Source organism: Limulus polyphemus, unplaced genomic scaffold (genome assembly GCF_000517525.1).
Source record: "Limulus polyphemus unplaced genomic scaffold, Limulus_polyphemus-2.1.2 Scaffold814, whole genome shotgun sequence".
In the NCBI taxonomy this organism is placed as follows: domain Eukaryota; kingdom Metazoa; phylum Arthropoda; class Merostomata; order Xiphosura; family Limulidae; genus Limulus; species Limulus polyphemus.
In genome coordinates, this window is record NW_013666424.1 from 368,301 (window position 1) to 385,231 (window position 16,931).

The 16,931-nt window shown below is 32.8% G+C and overlaps 1 protein-coding gene across 1 annotated transcript in view; it reads right to left on the reverse strand.

Annotated features, from left to right (window-relative positions):
• Positions 1-3,183: 3,183 nt before the first annotated feature.
• LOC106460677 (proton myo-inositol cotransporter-like) overlaps positions 3,184-16,931 on the reverse strand; it is a 15,273-nt gene continuing 1,525 nt past the window's right edge. Inside the window, exons 2-8 of the mRNA XM_022387454.1 lie at positions 15,490-15,704; positions 14,191-14,302; positions 12,353-12,516; positions 9,554-9,668; positions 8,890-9,131; positions 5,763-5,915; positions 3,184-3,617 (exon numbers count right to left, since the gene is read on the reverse strand). Of these exons, the coding sequence (XP_022243162.1) occupies positions 3,388-3,617; positions 5,763-5,915; positions 8,890-9,131; positions 9,554-9,668; positions 12,353-12,516; positions 14,191-14,302; positions 15,490-15,704 (1,231 nt within the window). The 3' untranslated portion in view covers positions 3,184-3,387. The remainder of the gene's footprint in view (positions 3,618-5,762; positions 5,916-8,889; positions 9,132-9,553; positions 9,669-12,352; positions 12,517-14,190; positions 14,303-15,489; positions 15,705-16,931) is intronic.

Sequence of the window (16,931 nt, forward strand, 5' to 3'; positions counted from 1 at the left end):
TGCAAGCTGAGTGAAGTAAAAGTAGGCCAATGTTATATGGAAATTACTATACAAGTTCATTAAATAGAGTAACATTTAAAGTAAGGTTTTACAAAGATTGTAGGATAAGAGTTGAATTTTTTTATATGTGTATTATGACATTTCACTTTCGACATAATAGATCTTCGGTGAATAACTTTTATAATTTATTATATGTGCCAAAAAAAAAAGACGTTTCGAGACCCCATTATATCTCCTTTCCGGCTCATCTTATGATACGTTAACCTAAAAATAAATTTTCTGTGTGCGATTGTAAGTAAAAAAAAATGTATACGTTTAACGAGTCTTACATCTTGCGAGTATGTTAACGCTGGCAGGTGTTCTTTTATCATTCTAAAACAAAATATTAAACACCACATTTTCGTAATTTATTGCAAGTATATTCGTTTCAACTACTCGATGCTTCTATAATTTAAACTTTTTGTTTGTTTGTTTGTAATTAAGCACAAAGCTACACAATGGGCTATCTGTGCTCTGCCCACTACGGGTATCGAAAACCGGATTCTAGCGTTGTAAGTCCGCAGACATACCGCTGTGCTACTGGGGGGCTAAACTTTTTGTATATTTTAAAGAACGTACGGTCACAATTGCTGGTGAATCATTAAAAATTCATCCCCATTGATACGAGGGCATACGGTATTATAGACACTATAACACTTTAACTAGTTGTGGAATCGAACCCCGAATTTTAGCGTTGTAAGGGAGGGACGGGCAGTGAGGGTAGCAACTATTAATGTATTGTTTTTATAAGAGTAAAGTTCGCCATGTGGTACAGATACGAATGTGTGCATTCCAAAAATAAATCAAAACAAAAAACGGTTTTATAGTTGGAGAGATACTGTTCCTTAACTCGATTTTTTTAATCTGAATAAATGGATTATTTTCATTTATTAAATATCTTGAGAAGTTATATCAAATACAAAAGTGAAAGGAATTAACTTATTTTTGATTACAATATAATATAATATTAATTCAAATATTATAATTTAAATGAAGACTTATGTTTGAGATTTATAACAATAGATGGCGGTAGCCCCTTTTGAATAACGAAGCTTCAAACTCGAAAGTTACCACGGTTTGTCAAACACTAATCGTTCTAGCAGTAGAAACTCAGAACTGTGCGTAATATTTTACTTTATATACATAATTTTTGACACATTCACAGTCTTAAACTAAAACGTTATATCCCTTTTACTTCTTACGACACTTGTCAATAATATTTCAAATTCTAAGATTGTTATTTTAAACACATAAACTACAAAAGAAAACATTTTTACTCCGGCCAATAAAACTGTACGTATCTCTTTATCTACACAGCTGTTATTTTTGTGTGTATGATATACAAGATACAATTAGTAGAATTACCATGATAACAACTTCTATGTCATTACAAAATTGGAAAAGTCACCTATAAATACTTTGTTTGACAAAGATCCAAAGTCATGAATATCTGTGGTGAGTTAAAACGTCGAATTAAACAGTTACATTTCCTATAAGTTTTATAATTTCTTATTGGTAAATGTTAGTGTTGAAATTGTTGGGGGTGGATGAGCGGGTGGGGGGCTTCTAAGCATCTTTACATATTTCTTTTTTCCATTTCTTGGCAGCTTTTTTACAATAGATTTCAATAGCTATTTTCTATTATATACGTATACTTCTAATTGTCTGTGTTTACTGTTTTATTTGACATATTTATTTTTTATCATTCCATCTTTTTTTTCTGTTGCCCCCAGTGGCACAGCGGTATGTCTGCAGACTTACAACGCTAAAGTCCGGGTTTCAAAGCTACACAATGGGCTATCTGTGCTCTGCCCACCACGGGTATCACTCAAGTAAGTAATCTCAAAACGAAACTATCAAGGCGACAACGTCTTTAGCCGACTGTGCTGTTTATGAAACTGAAAAGGGTTTCTGTGTGTTTGAAGTTAAGCACAAAATATATCCTTAGTAGAAGAGTTATCTCGGAGAACTGTAAAAGATATCCCTTGTAGAAGAGTTATCTCGGAGAACTGTAGCTCCCATTATATCTACAATAAACCATCTATCAGATTAATTGTGTATTCGAAAGTCTTACATGTAAAGTGGAAAGGAAAACTAAACTCGTGACGACATTTTCTTAGAAGTTACAGCTTTTATAGTAAGTAAGATTTATTTTTAGAACAGGTATGACGTTTCGATCACCGGTGCGATCATTCTCTTGTGTACTTGAGTAAACAGTTCTCCAGATAACTCTCCCTAGTAGAAAGAAGAGTTATCTGGAGAACTGTAAAAGATAACTAGGGATATCTTTTACAGTTCTCCAGATAACTCTTATCTGGAGAACTGTAAAAGATATCCCTAGTAGAATTTCTTCTACTAGGGATATCTTTTACAGTTCTCCAGATAACTATTCTACTAGGGATATCTTTTACAGTTCTCCAGATAACTCTTCTACTAAGGATATATTTTACAGTTCTCCAGACAACTATTCTACTAGGGATATCTTTTACAGTTCTCCGAGATAACTCTTCTACTAGGGATATCTTTTACAGTTCTCCAGATAACTCTTCTACTAGGGATATCTTTTACAGTTCTCCAGATAACTCTTCTACTAGGGATATCTTTTACAGTTCTCCAGATAACTCTTCTACTAGGCATATCTTTTACAGTTCTCCAGATAACTCTTCTCCTAGGGATATCTTTTCACCGTCCCCTATTTGTAGTTTTTACTTAATTTTCTACGTCTATCTTATAGAAATATGCAACGCTATTTGTTCATAGACTAGTTGATTTAAACATTATATCCATAAATATATTATTATTATAAACGTTTATCACTTTTGTGATATTACTTGTCTGTGAAAGTGTATCATGTGTTAATGATGATATAAAAACTATTGTCTATGGAGTCTAGTAAAACATTTTGCGAATTTTTCCCTCGGACTTCTCGTTTCCAAAAGACCACGTTTATTTACAATAACTATTATTAAAGAACAATTTTATAACATTCCCTGAAATAACAGCTTTTTGGGAAGTGTACTTGGAAAAACAAAACCATATTGTTAAAGTGAGAAAATCCTTTTGTTGGATTATCTGTGAATAATGATTAAAAATGTAATGGAGAAACATAAAACTTTTTGAAACAATATTTAACGTGGAGGTAAAAATAATCAACTATATACATAAATAAATTGTGTGTTGAAAACGATAAACATCAAATCCACACGTTTTATGTGTGAGGAATTCTACAAGACATTGAATGCTAATTTCTGAGGGAGATACCACAGCTACTCATGTACTTCTAAGTATAATTCGTCCATCTTTCTCTTCCAAATTTCAGTACATAAACTCGAGAGCTTTTGTGACTTATCAGCTCTCGTCTCCGGAATCTGGATCTTCTACATTGGCAGCTTGATTAATCCCACGGATATGTACGTATTGTACTGTTTTTCGCTCATCGGCTGTTGTCGCATCTTGCCACCAGGGATGAGCAAATAAATCTCCTACATGTTCAAGTGGTTTTCCTTTTGTCTCTGGGAGCATGAGAAACAAATAGATCCAACCAAGAACAGCGAAACTCATGTGACACCAGAAAGTTCCTGTTTTGATAAACAGACATAGTTTTATAAAAACATGTTCCAAATATCACACACTCTTCTTCCGATAATACTGTTGGACATTTCTCTCTAAATAAATATAATTGTTCTATAGAAATTGATTTTTCAACCTAAATAATACTATATACAATTCAAATGCTTAACGGTACCTCTTCCTACACTTCATGAGATAAACTACATCTCTGTGCCAACGTATAGTTTATACCTAGTTGCAATATGTTTGGCTTTACTTTCTAAGACAATAACGCAGTTGTTTATAATCAGTTAAATAACACTTATATTGGTGAAAAAAAAACAACTGAACAATAAATCATACTGTTTCAATTGTCTTCAGCAATTTAAAAAACAATTCCGTAATTGATATTTTCACTAATGCAGCAAAAAAATATTCTTAAATATTTTAGTGGTTTTTTTTTCATTTATACAAATACACTATTCTCAATATTCAGTCTGAGAAAAAAAAGTATGGTGAGAATCGAGATACGTTATTAAGAGTATTCAGGTATTAGAGAGAAAAACACAGAATACAAGAAAATGGTTCTTAAACCATAAGATGTTTTGTTTTCAACATAATATTATTTTGACTACATGATTTAAACGAAAAGACCGCGCTAACATAAGATAATTAGTTTTTAAACAAATAATGACTTTTGAAAACAAAGAAGATGAGTTATGTTTTCTTTTGTGAACTTTGAGATTAATCAATACAACACCTTTTCTAACCCTAACTAGGCATGAAAGTCATGTTTGATAGTTTCCATTTCATGCTACGCGGTGGTCCAAAATGTATGACACGTTTATTAAGAGCTATGTAAAGAACACGTTTAGAGTATTGATTCCATTAAAAATAATGTACTTAGAAACAAAACGTATATTTATCAATACGTGGAAAGTCTGATCAATGCATTTTCTCTTTATTTGTTTTAACAAATTAATTTCATTAATATACGATAGCAGCATAGAGGGCATTCTTTAGAAAAGCAATTTTTATTTTATTTTTATTGCAAATAAATATGAATTAGCTCTTTGATGTATACAAATTGACACGTATTTGTGGATAGTAAAAGAACATAACATTCGTGGTTATGAGGTTCTCAAACTTTACGTCTTCGTCAAATTAAAACCCTAAACAGATAGCTTTTGAAAAACCACTCGCCTTAACACAGATTATTTTTATTTTTCTTATAATTTAATAAAGGAATGGATTATTTGACGAGTTTAGGAAGACGTATGTGATATAGTGTCGTAATAATTACAATCCAAAATTTGTTTCTCCAATGCAAAGGGCATTTTTCGAAACTACAAATAAGATGAGTTATTTCATATGTAAAGATTAACTCACTAACATTATTACGAAAAGAATTGAGTTATTTCATATGTGAAGACCAACTCACTGGTGTTATTACGAAAAGAATTGAGTTATTTCATATGTGAAGACCAACTCACTAACATTATTGATCTTCACATATGAAATAACTCAATTCTTTTCGTAATAATACCAGTGAGTTGATCTTCACATATGAAATAACTCAATTCTTTTCTTAATAATGTTAGTGAGTTGATCTTCACATATGAAATAACTCAATTCTTTCCGTAATAATGTTAGTGAGTTGGTCTTCACATATGAAATAACTAACTCACTGGTATTATTACGAAAAGAATTGAGTTATTTCATATGTGAAGATCAACTCACTAACATTATTAAGAAAAGAATTGAGTTATTTCATATGTGAAGATCAACTCACTGGTATTATTACGAAAAGAATTGAGTTATTTCATATGTGAAGATCAACTCACTAACATTATTAAGAAAAAAAATATGACGCTTTAAAAATAAAAAAGCTATTTTTCTTTGATCTGGCAACGTGTCAGGAAAAGACCTCCAATAATACGTCAAATCCAACGGGTGTATACTCGGAGAGGATAATAAAAGTAACTTTAGTTTCAGACATATCTGTCAAATCATCTTATTGCTGGCAGTAAAGTATTAATTTTTTTTTTTATAAATGTAAGTATATCTCAAATATACAATATGTACGCACAGTCTCTGAAAAACTTTTAAATCCAATATTCTTTACAAATGAGTGGAAAAGTATTTACTTTGTATCTACTCGGTATACAACCTACCATATCTAGTCAGAACTTCGACGAGCCACTGAAATGTCATAGTAACAAGAAGGCTGCTAAGCCAATTTACTGATGTTGCCGTAGCGTAGCACGTGCTCCTGGCCCACAGAGGATAGATCTCAGAGTTTACTGTCCAAGGCATAGAACTCATACCTGAATAACATTAAACCAAATCTGTAAGTATTCTAAGCGAAATATTAAAAGCTCTTTTTATAAACAAACGAAAATTCATATATTAAAAAAAAATTAAACTGGCTATGCCAACAACTATATTACAATGAATACAGCAAAAGCGTTAGCGTTTTAAAACGTGCACAGTCATGATTAGTTTTGATTTTGAGAAAAGCCACACGCCAATGGATTATTTGAATTGTCTCCTAGAATTTTAGCGTTATAAGCCCCGAATCATGCCGCTGTTTTTACAAGGGGATTGTTGGATATACAAGACTTTAAATAATTTAGTTTTTATTTAGTGATTTAATATTTAATGATTATTTAGTTTTGATAATAAGAGTGTTAAAAGCTAATTATTTTAAAAGCAATAGTTATGACAAGTTTTGTAACATAACTCTGTACTAGTCTGTATGTTGTGTGTGTAGTTTAATTGTTGTACTAGGCTTTCGTAATATTGTTGACGTCATCTTACTCGAAGCTTCTAAGTTTATGAGGTTATATTTAATATTGTTCTTAATAGAGGGCTAGACATTTCTAGATTTTTCTGTCGCTTGTTATAAATACATACAGATACAGAGAGTAAGTAAGTTAGTGAAAGTGAACTTAGACTGTGTGATTGTCAGTTTAGCCATAAAGGGCGATTTCTAAAGTGGAAGTTTCACAGTTTGTATCGTAATAACAGGGATAGAGAAGAATAATTCGTCTTGTCATTTTGGTTCTAAAGTAACTGAACCAGCCTGTGTGGACTTTTGTCGTAAAAGAGAATTATTTAAAGCGCTGGATACAACTGTGGTAACCCACGGGGTAACGTAAGTGAATTTATCACGGATTGTATTGTGATAAAAGAAGAGGGAAAAAATAATATGTCAGTTACTAAATGATGGTAACTGTGTTACCGAAACTAGTTGGCAGAAAGTTCTAATAAAAAAGTTACGTTTCATTGTGCCAAAAAAAAAGTTTTTTTTTCTCTTATTACCTTAAATAACATCTGTCTTTTATTCATCTAGTTCGTGTAGTGTCGATTAAATAAAATTCGTTCAGATGTATTACTAACGTGATGTTTTTGAAATTTACTCTCTTGAAAGTTCTCACATTTTATTCTGTCTCCAATGCTCTTTTATGACAATATAATGAGTTATTATAAAGTTGCATTGGAAGAATCCTAAGTGAAACCTTTTTATCGAGTCGAACAGACATTCGTTATGTCGATTTTGAAATTGGGTTCTTCTTTATTCTCCAAATTTTCTCAACCAGTTCTTTTCATACTAACATAATTGGTAATCTAAATTACTGTACCTTGCTCGAGAAGTATCTAAGTTGTATAATTTATGATCGATTAGAAGCTGGTGCAGTAATGAGCTTTGATTTGTTACCAAACACACAGAGAAGTTCGATGGAGCTAACACTGAATAAATATACGACTCGCTCGGTCCGTAGTGGTCGTTGTGAAAAACAAAACGGAAATGGGAGGAGGAAAAATAAGGACAATTAACAATTTACACAGCAGTCATAAAAAGGAAAATGTAACACACTCTATGCTATGATCAGGAGTAAACCTACACATACTCTATATATATATATATATACGCATATGTTATCTAGACTAAATAATACATATATCTTAGGTTATTATATCAAAATGTATTTATTAAACTGAAATTAAAAGCTGGATAAATTAAATATTTAAGTGTGCCAGTAAAATTATAAGGTTCGTTGATCACTAAATTCTTTAAAAACGTGAGCAATTTTAGTGTTTTTATTCTCGTCCTATTATGTACGGAGTTAGAACACTTTAATCAGTAGAAAGGCATTTAGAACACTTTAATCAGTAGAAAGGCATTTAGAACACTTTAATCAGTAGAAAGACATTTAGAACACTTTAATCAGTAGAAAGGCATTTATAACACTTTAATCAGTAGAAAGGCATTTAGAACACTTTAATCAGTAGAGAGGCATTTATAACACTTTAATCAGTAGAAAGGCATTTATAGAAATTCCGGAAGTTTAAGTTTGTCAGATTATGTTTCAGATTGTATACGTAGTATTGAACTGATCCAGGGGATTTTGTTTTCAACCAGTTAAAAGAGTTTAGCCCTTTAATTGATAAACTTTTGGACACAAATTTTGTCCCGTAAATATAGTATTTCTTTTAAACCGTCATTAAAAACCTCTATTCTTTAAAGTTAATCACTGGTTGGAAATTTTAACTTTCATGCCTTTCCTTAACCGATACAAATATATATATATATATATCTTTGAAGATGTTTTTTTTTATCGATTATCTACATGCTAAGCACGTATTACTTCGTTTCCGACGTACTTATTGAACATTTACAATCGTGAATTAACCTTTGGCACATTTTGTTACTACATGACTTTATCACTATATTTACTTCATCTTACGAAGGCCTGACAGGGCCTGGTTGCTAGGGGGCGCTCGACTCACTATGTGCGGGTCCCAGGGTCGAATCTCCCGTCACACCGAACATACTCGTCCTTTCAGCCGTGAAGGGCTTTATAATGTGACAGTCAGTCCTACTATTCGTTAGTAAAAGCGTAGCTCAAGAGTTGGTGGTGAATGGTGTTGACTTGCGTTAGGGACGGTTAGCGCAGATAGCCCTCTAGTGGCTTTTGTGCGAATTTTTTATTATGTACCTCATAACATCCAAAACAAAAAACAATATCAGGTAAATTGTGTATTTTATATAATTGTAATTAACTATATATAGGATCCAGGGCATTATTCTTGCGGAAGGTTGTGCAGATGTATCAGCTCGTTATCATATTTATTTATCTTTTGCGAGATATGTACTTTTTATGCTATTTAAGTCTAAAAACTACATATCTTAAAACTAACTTTAGTTTTATAAATAAATTGTTAGAGTATTAATTATGTTGAAATATTCAACGCCATAAAGCTAGAAAGTGGGATATATGTATCCGTGAGACTTACCAGAAGCGAAACACATAAGATACAGTGAAAATCCTATAAAGATCAACCAGTCATAATCCGAATAACACCACTCGTAGGCCCATATCAAGGGACGTTCTAGCATCGTGATGTTACATTGGCTCATGGTTGAAATATCAGACTTTTCAGGCTCTAATGAAGTGCAATTTCCATTTGATAGTCTAGATGAGAGATCTAAGAAGCAGTAACCACAGTAGGGATTGTTCACGCCCTGAGAACAAGAACTGAAAAACGTATGAAAACTATGTAGTTTTTGTTTCGCTGTAGTTTAAACTTGTTAATGTAAAAGAAGTGTAAATTTCTAAATAAAACAATTAAAAAATACCATTTCATCTGTTAAACTAATGATTTGCATGTCTTCTTTGTTTAAAATATGCCGAGAATGTAATATAACCCACTTCTGTAAGTAATATTCCTCAACGTTAAAAAGTAGAAAAAAAAATCGTCCACAAATATTCGAAGTACGTCTTTTTCTGGAAGGTTTTGGTTCACTTCAATTCAGTTGTATTAATCTATATTTTGTTTACCACTGATTTCTGGTATTTATAATGTTTTGTTTTGATATTATTTCTATCACAGTGTCAACTATATATATAGATATCAAGAGTGGCTTCACTGTGTCTCTAAATAGGTAAACGCTGCTTACCTGTATAAAGAACAGACGGTTTCGGGTCCTTTAGTACTGTTAACCTCTGTACGAGGAGAGTGATTATTGGCAAGTTGAACTCCAACAGCCAAAGTTCCTAGGCTTAATGAAATCCCTTTATAATGTAAATAAATATACGTGTAATTAGGTAAATTTTGGATTTGGTACATTTTTCCAGAAAATACAAGTAAAAACTGTGAGATCGAGCATTTAGAGAAGTCAAAATGAAGCTTGCTGTTTGAAGTAGAAAAACAACAAATCTTAAGCAGCTTACGTTCTATAAACTCTCTTGAATAAAACCAGCATTTGAATTAAGTAATTTATTTGGACTATCACCACGATTACCTAAGCCTTCTACAGGTGCGAGACGTTTAATAAATAACAGGATCTAACGGAACAATTCGAATCACAAGTTTCCTAGCAACAACTAAACACAAGAACGTGCCCTAAGTTTCTTTACAAAAATTAGGCCTAAAGCCTAATAAACTAAAATAAAATAGTGTTACAAGCTCAAGAAACATAGCAAGGAATATTATTATTGTGGTTTGTTATGTTACAAGATAACATCAACAACAACAACAACAAAAAAAAACAGCATTTATCAGTCTGAAAACACGCTTTACTTTAATTAAAGATGCTGACATTGTTATTTAAATTAAACAGTATACTATTGTTAGCAGAACTGTTTGTCCTTTATGTAGAATATCGTTTGTTTTGTAATTATAGTGAAATTTGAAACACTTGCGCCAATGAAAGTTAAATGTTTGATAAAATTGTGATATAAACCACAACCAGCTATAAAGCTCGCAATTTCAAGTAACCTCAGCTCTTCTCAGCCCAGCTAACGTTGATGGTACAAAGAGAAATAGGCTTAGCGAACACAGGTCAGGTAATTTGTGTCCTTTCTATAATGCACGTGTTTGTAAAATACGTGAGGATAAAGTCGATTGGTACGTTTCATTCAATGTGATGTTAGCACTTTAATTTATTCTTTTTGTAGCCTGTTTTGTTTAAAGATCAGTAACTTTTGTATTGTTTTTTTTTTTTACAAAACTCGACGATTATTCTACAAATACAAATAGGGATATACGGAGTCTCGGCTTCATTATCAGGGTTGTTTTGAAATTCTAATCGGCCAGCTCCTCAGGCTATACTTGGGGGCCAGCTCCCCAGGCTATACTTGGTGGGGACAGATTGATATTTGTTAATGATTTTAAGCTGCCATACACTACTTATCTGCGTTTTATCACGAATATTTTATGAGCTGCACCATTTGAAAGCTATATTACTACATTTACTGGGGGCATGCTCCCTGATCCCCTATAGAATTATAAGTTTCGCATGCATTCCAACAAAAAGGGTTAAGTGGAAGCATTACTTGAAATTCACAATCACGATTTTGATTGGATTTGTACAGGAATGAAGAAGCAAGTGGAACTGTTTTAATGTCGATTAAATAATGTCGATTATTAAATTTAATGTCGATGTTGAAATACAATGTTACAAAAATGTCTGTTGCACAGCCGAAAAAAACAAACAAAAGTACTCTGCACTTTTGGCCGATGTGTGGCGCTATAAGTGTGACGGAAAAACCAAACTATTCTGTCAGATAAAAGTAGTTCAAATGTTGGCGGTGGGTGTTGTTGAATTTTTACCTTCCTTCTAGTCTATCAGCTCAAAATAAGGAAAATATTTGAGGTCTTGAAAGACGAAAGTGATAAAAAATGATTGTTTTAACTTCATTAGGAGGGGGGGTCCTGTTATTGGTCAAGATAATTTTCCATAAGATCAGATAGAGGTGAATAGATTTTCAGTTGTCTCCCAGTGGCACAACGGTATGTCCGCGGACTTACAACGCTAGAAACCGGGTTTCCATACCCGTGGTGGACAGAGCACAGATAGCCCATTGTGTTGCTTTGTGCTTAATTACAAACAAACTAGATTTTCAATTGTCCTGATTTTCAAAATATAATAACTCTTGCACGTAGGCAGAAGAAGCAATCTTTACCTGAGGTTCTGCAACTGTTTTAAATCAGCACAAAAGTGGAAAGGAAGGATTTTGTTGTCAATTTTTTGTGATACTTTCCATTTGACTTCAGTAATCCATAAAAATAGGAACGCTCACCATAGGATAAAAACGAAAAACAAATCAAACTTAAAGCCACCTCATGCTTGAACAGCAGGTTAAAAACAGCAATATTATTTAAAATATTCGTGTTTGTTACCCTAACACAAAACACACAAGCCCAATTGTATTGCATGAGGATAAAAAAAAAGATTATGTAATTTTGCTCATATGAACTTTGTGAAGTCGTTTTCTAAGAATAATGTCCGCAAGGATGAGATGACATTTGAGATTCATATTGTCGTCGTCCTTGTTCGTTAACGCAAAGATACACAATAAGCTATGATGTCCATCGCGAGGATCGAACTCCGAACTTTAGCATTGTAACCGACCCATCTAGAGACTAGGGTACAGAATATTGTTTACTTCATTTCATACCGGCAGTACTACAATCGTTTTATAATACTAACAAAACTGGACATCTAAATACGCTATGTAATTTGGAGAGCAGTATCTATCAACTATTAAAAAGCAGTCCGATAAGAAGGCCCCCCTGTTTTTTTTATTTTAATAACAAAAGAAAATTTGAATTAGATTAGTAACACCCAATTTTACATTCACAGAATAGGGGTTCAACATCGTTAGTACAACAACAGCCGGTGAACATTATTTATTGATATTACATTAATGGATGAGAGATTACAAAAGAAAGATTAATTATTTGTTTTACCAACCTGCTAAACTGATAAGAGTGAGAGATCGCCTCCCTATTTTATCAACTGCAAACAGTCCAATAAAGGAACAACAAAAGATTAAAGCAGCGATCCCAATTGATATCCAAACGGAAGCTGTCTTATCTTTAACTCCAGACTCTTGTATAATGGTGGCGCTGTAGCACCTGAAAACAAGATGAATATATATCATATACAATGAAATATTTGTATCCTATACTTATGTACGATGCTTGTTTTGAACAATGGAAATTAAGCTTATCAGTATCAGGTCAAATGTTTCCTTTTTCATCAAAATAATTCATTATTATATGAAGCCATTAAAAAGTCAATTTATACCATAAAAAGAACACTATACGATATTTTATAAACAGTTATTCGAATTTGTTTTTTTAGAGCAAACCCACGTTGGACTACCTGTTGTGTTCACCGCGGGGAATCGAACTCCCGGATTTTAGCGTTCTGAGTCCGTACACTTACCCCTGTCCCATCGGGGATTACTCAAGTATGAAACATGCTATGTTTGTTTGGTTTTTTTTTAATTTCACGCAAAGCTACACTAGGGCTATCTGTGCTAGCCGTCCCTAATTTAGCAGTGTAAGACTAGAGGGAAGGCAGCTAGTCATCACCACCCACCGCCAACTCTTGAGCTACTCTTTTACCAAAGAATAGTGGGATTGACCGTCACATTATAACTCCCCCACGGCTGATAGGGCGAGCATGTTTGGTGGGACGGGGATTCGAACCCGCGACCCTCAGAAACATGCTATGAAAATAATAATAATAAATGAAAGTTGTAACTTTTTTGTGACTGAATTATACATTACATTATATCTAAAATATTACAACGAGATCATTAGGATGTGAATTAGAGATTATCAAGGAATATTCGAGGAACATTATCATAAATTTTCATTTTATAATAAATCTAAATTTTTCAAAATTCTACATCGTTGTGTCTTTGATTTTATATATGAACACATTTTATGTAACCAACTAAAAACTCTCTATCATCGTGACTAAAACGCTCAATAAACTAAAGTTCCACGTTTCATAGTCCACGTTTATTATATTACGTGAATAACCAATAGTTGAATAAAACATGGTGAGTCTTTTTTTTTTGAGAAATCATGATGTATGCTCATTATTAAAATCGTTTAAGATGTTTTAATCAATATTTCACAACTATTGGTAAATTGGAGAATAATACACGAACATTCTACATACTTTTCAACAGATTACCTATATTATTGTTCCTACGAATAACGCACAAACGATTTTGTCAATCTTTCTCAATCATTCTACGTTATCACAGGCAATATGTAATAAATAAAAGATGTATAATTTAAGGATTACTTGCAAGTGATTTCTGATCAAAAAGGAAACTATGTAAATAAATCGGAACTCAAATAAGCTGACAAGAAGCACGTAATTACTACCCAGAAGAAAAAAATCCTGCATAGTAATTAGATTGCTTTGAATCATCAGTTGAGGATATTTTCGTCCATAATCCGAATAGTATCTCATGAGATTCGGCCTGCTTAGGAGATTTCGGTTAGTCTTAAATCACCTATGCTAGCAATTAAAAATAATCTTCGTAACTGTTTTTATGGTTTAATATATATATATGTTTATATAAATCTTTACAGCCAAAAGTATACACATAGCATTACAAATTAATGGATGCTACAAAAATAACCGAAAATTTAAAAGTAAATCCAAACTAGATGCTTAATTTAGATAAGTAATGCTCAATTTCGCGAATTTTATTCCAATAAATCTCTCAAGCTCAAGAATTGGACAAGAAGTGTTATCTTGACCAAAAAACACGTATAACTCACGTGCCAGTGTTGATAGCAGTAAGTTGCTGGATAAGTTGAAGAAGACAGCCAACTGTTAAAGCACGTTTAACAGTAGGATTTCTCAAGATTTGAAGAAAAACTGGAGTTGACCCTGCCAGTGTTCCAGAAAAGAATCGTTTATTATTTTTTAAATACAGAATACTTTTTATCAAACACTATACTATATCTATATATATAGTAACACAACGTTAAATCACCTGTTTTAGGTTGTCCTTAAATATTGCCTTTCACGCTTACAGTATTCAGAGTACAATACATGAACAAGAAACACTGGTTTAATTTATATATGAATTTCTGTGCTCCTTCAGCCCAATTTAAGAGTGACTGAGGCTAACTAGCTTGATATTAAACTAACTTCTCTTGGTTTCTTGACAATGTTGTAGTTTATGTTATACAGCTTTTATATTTTAGAAAACCAAACACACGATATGACCAATTTATACTTGTGTCTTCTGTGTCCAATTAAACTATATTTCATCCCTTTTTTTGAGACCAGTAATTGAGAAATGTGTACAAACATATCAGTCCTAGTCGTATAAAGCTCAATTTAGGGACGTTTATTTCTTTTCAAACATCTTCTTTTATACTATTTCATGCAAGACTAATGGAATTTTCTAGTTAAATCAGTTTGATTTTTTTTTAGTTTTCAGTTCCGTAAGTTGTAATATAGCATGGATTTTGTAGGGTTTAATATTTGAAAGTAAGTGCCTTGTTTCTTAAGTGACATGTCGATTCAATTCGTATGCCGAGCCCTTCTTCCATCCCACAAAGTTACCTGAAATACTGAGGAAACAAATATGGCGCGGCAATGTGTTTCATATATATAAAAAAATATATCTGTTTGAGTGATTTTTGAAATCTAATCTTTCATTGTAAATTTTAAAAATATTTTTCATTGTTTTAAGCAATTGGTTTTTATTTACTGCTCTGATAAATAGATCAATCAGTTTCAATGGTTTACAAATATTACATCACCATTTTCGACATAAAAGTTATAATTTTAAAAAGGTACAACTAAACATATATTTTTACATTTTTCTAAATTTTTAAATACCGTTATATAAAACACATATGATTATTTTATTTTAAATAAACCCCATCCTATAAAGTTCAGTAATTTTCTTTAAAACTGAATTCCCAAAAAAAACGGAATAATGAAACATAATAGTACATTCTACTGCTGCCATCTGTTGTGTGCTTTTCGTATAAAAAGATTTAATTCTTTCTATATATAGTCGCTTTTAAAAATAAATTTTGTACGTTATCTTAAAACCTAACCTGTGGTTACTAGCTCCCTCTCCGTCTCCAGACAGTTGGCCTTAATTGTATCAAGTTCTTCCTCTGCAATGGTCACGTGCCCTCTGACGTTCTTCAAAACTTCCAAAGCATCTTGATACCTGCCTTGCGCAACCAACCACCGTGGAGATTCCGGCATCGTAAGAAACCCAAAAAACTGGATAAAAGAAGGGACTGCTGCTAATCCTAGCATAATCCTGAAAGTATATGTGTGTATAATGTCTTTTCAAGCACACTGAGCTACTATATTACGAGTAACAAAAACATAAGAACCCACATTTCTTTTGGCACAGTGAAAGGTTAAAAACATCAGGGTTAGTATCTATAGTGTTAGGTTAGCTTATATTCAGTTACAGTCCAACTAAGCCCCAGTAACTTCCAGTCCACTACTCGTGAGTTGAATGTTGAATATGAAATTCAGAACACTAAGAATAATGATCAGAGTAGACCAACTGACCGGTACCAGACTACTTGAGCCCAGTTCAAGGTCCAGAATACTTGTTTCATCTCTGCAGCTGACACAGCAGCTAGTTTGAAATTTCTATTTTTCTAAGATCACCATAATTCGTATCAGTGCCACTGGGTAACTGTATATCCTTATAGAAGAGTCAATTCAGAAATGCGCGATTCGTTCAGTGTAACTTTGTTAAATATGACTATTTTTGTGACGGCTCAATTATGTTGTGAAGAAGTATTAATATTGAAGGACTTTCAGATCTTATTCTGCTTCTCGGGTACAGGTATAGTTATTCTACTCTATATTAACCTGGCATTGATATCAAGTAACAATAAGTGAAGTCGAACTTTTTCCTGTTGAGTAATGACACCCGATGTCACACTGACAGAACTGTGAAGAACCACCTCGAAGAAGAAGCTAAATAAACCATGAATTGACCAGAGATCCCAGCATAAATCGCGAAGAATACTGTTGGGAACTCTCTCAACGACGAGTATTTTACCAAACTGTGACAAAAAGTTTTGCATTGCTGTTGCTGAAGTATCAAACAGGATCATTTATAATATCTAATTGAATAGAGTTGTTTTAACATTTTGTGAGTGTAAAACACTTAAACACACCATTTGTTTGTAGTATCGTTCGCCGTGTGATCAGACGTTATGCCTCACAGATGGAGAGATTATATCAATGTCAGAAAGTCTGTAATATAGTTCTCACAGACAGATTGATTCAATCAGAATAACCCGAATTGTCTTGGATTCGAGAATGTTCCACAGGTTGTAACGGGTGACATACTGTCAATTAATGAATATCCGTTACGTGACAAATAAATAACTTCTTGGAAGATCCGCGACACGCCTTGTCTTGTGATCCGTTAGGTGACAAATAAATAACTTCTTGGAAGATCCGCGACACGCCTTGTCTTGTGATCCGTTAGGTGACAAATAAATAACTTCTTGGAAGATCC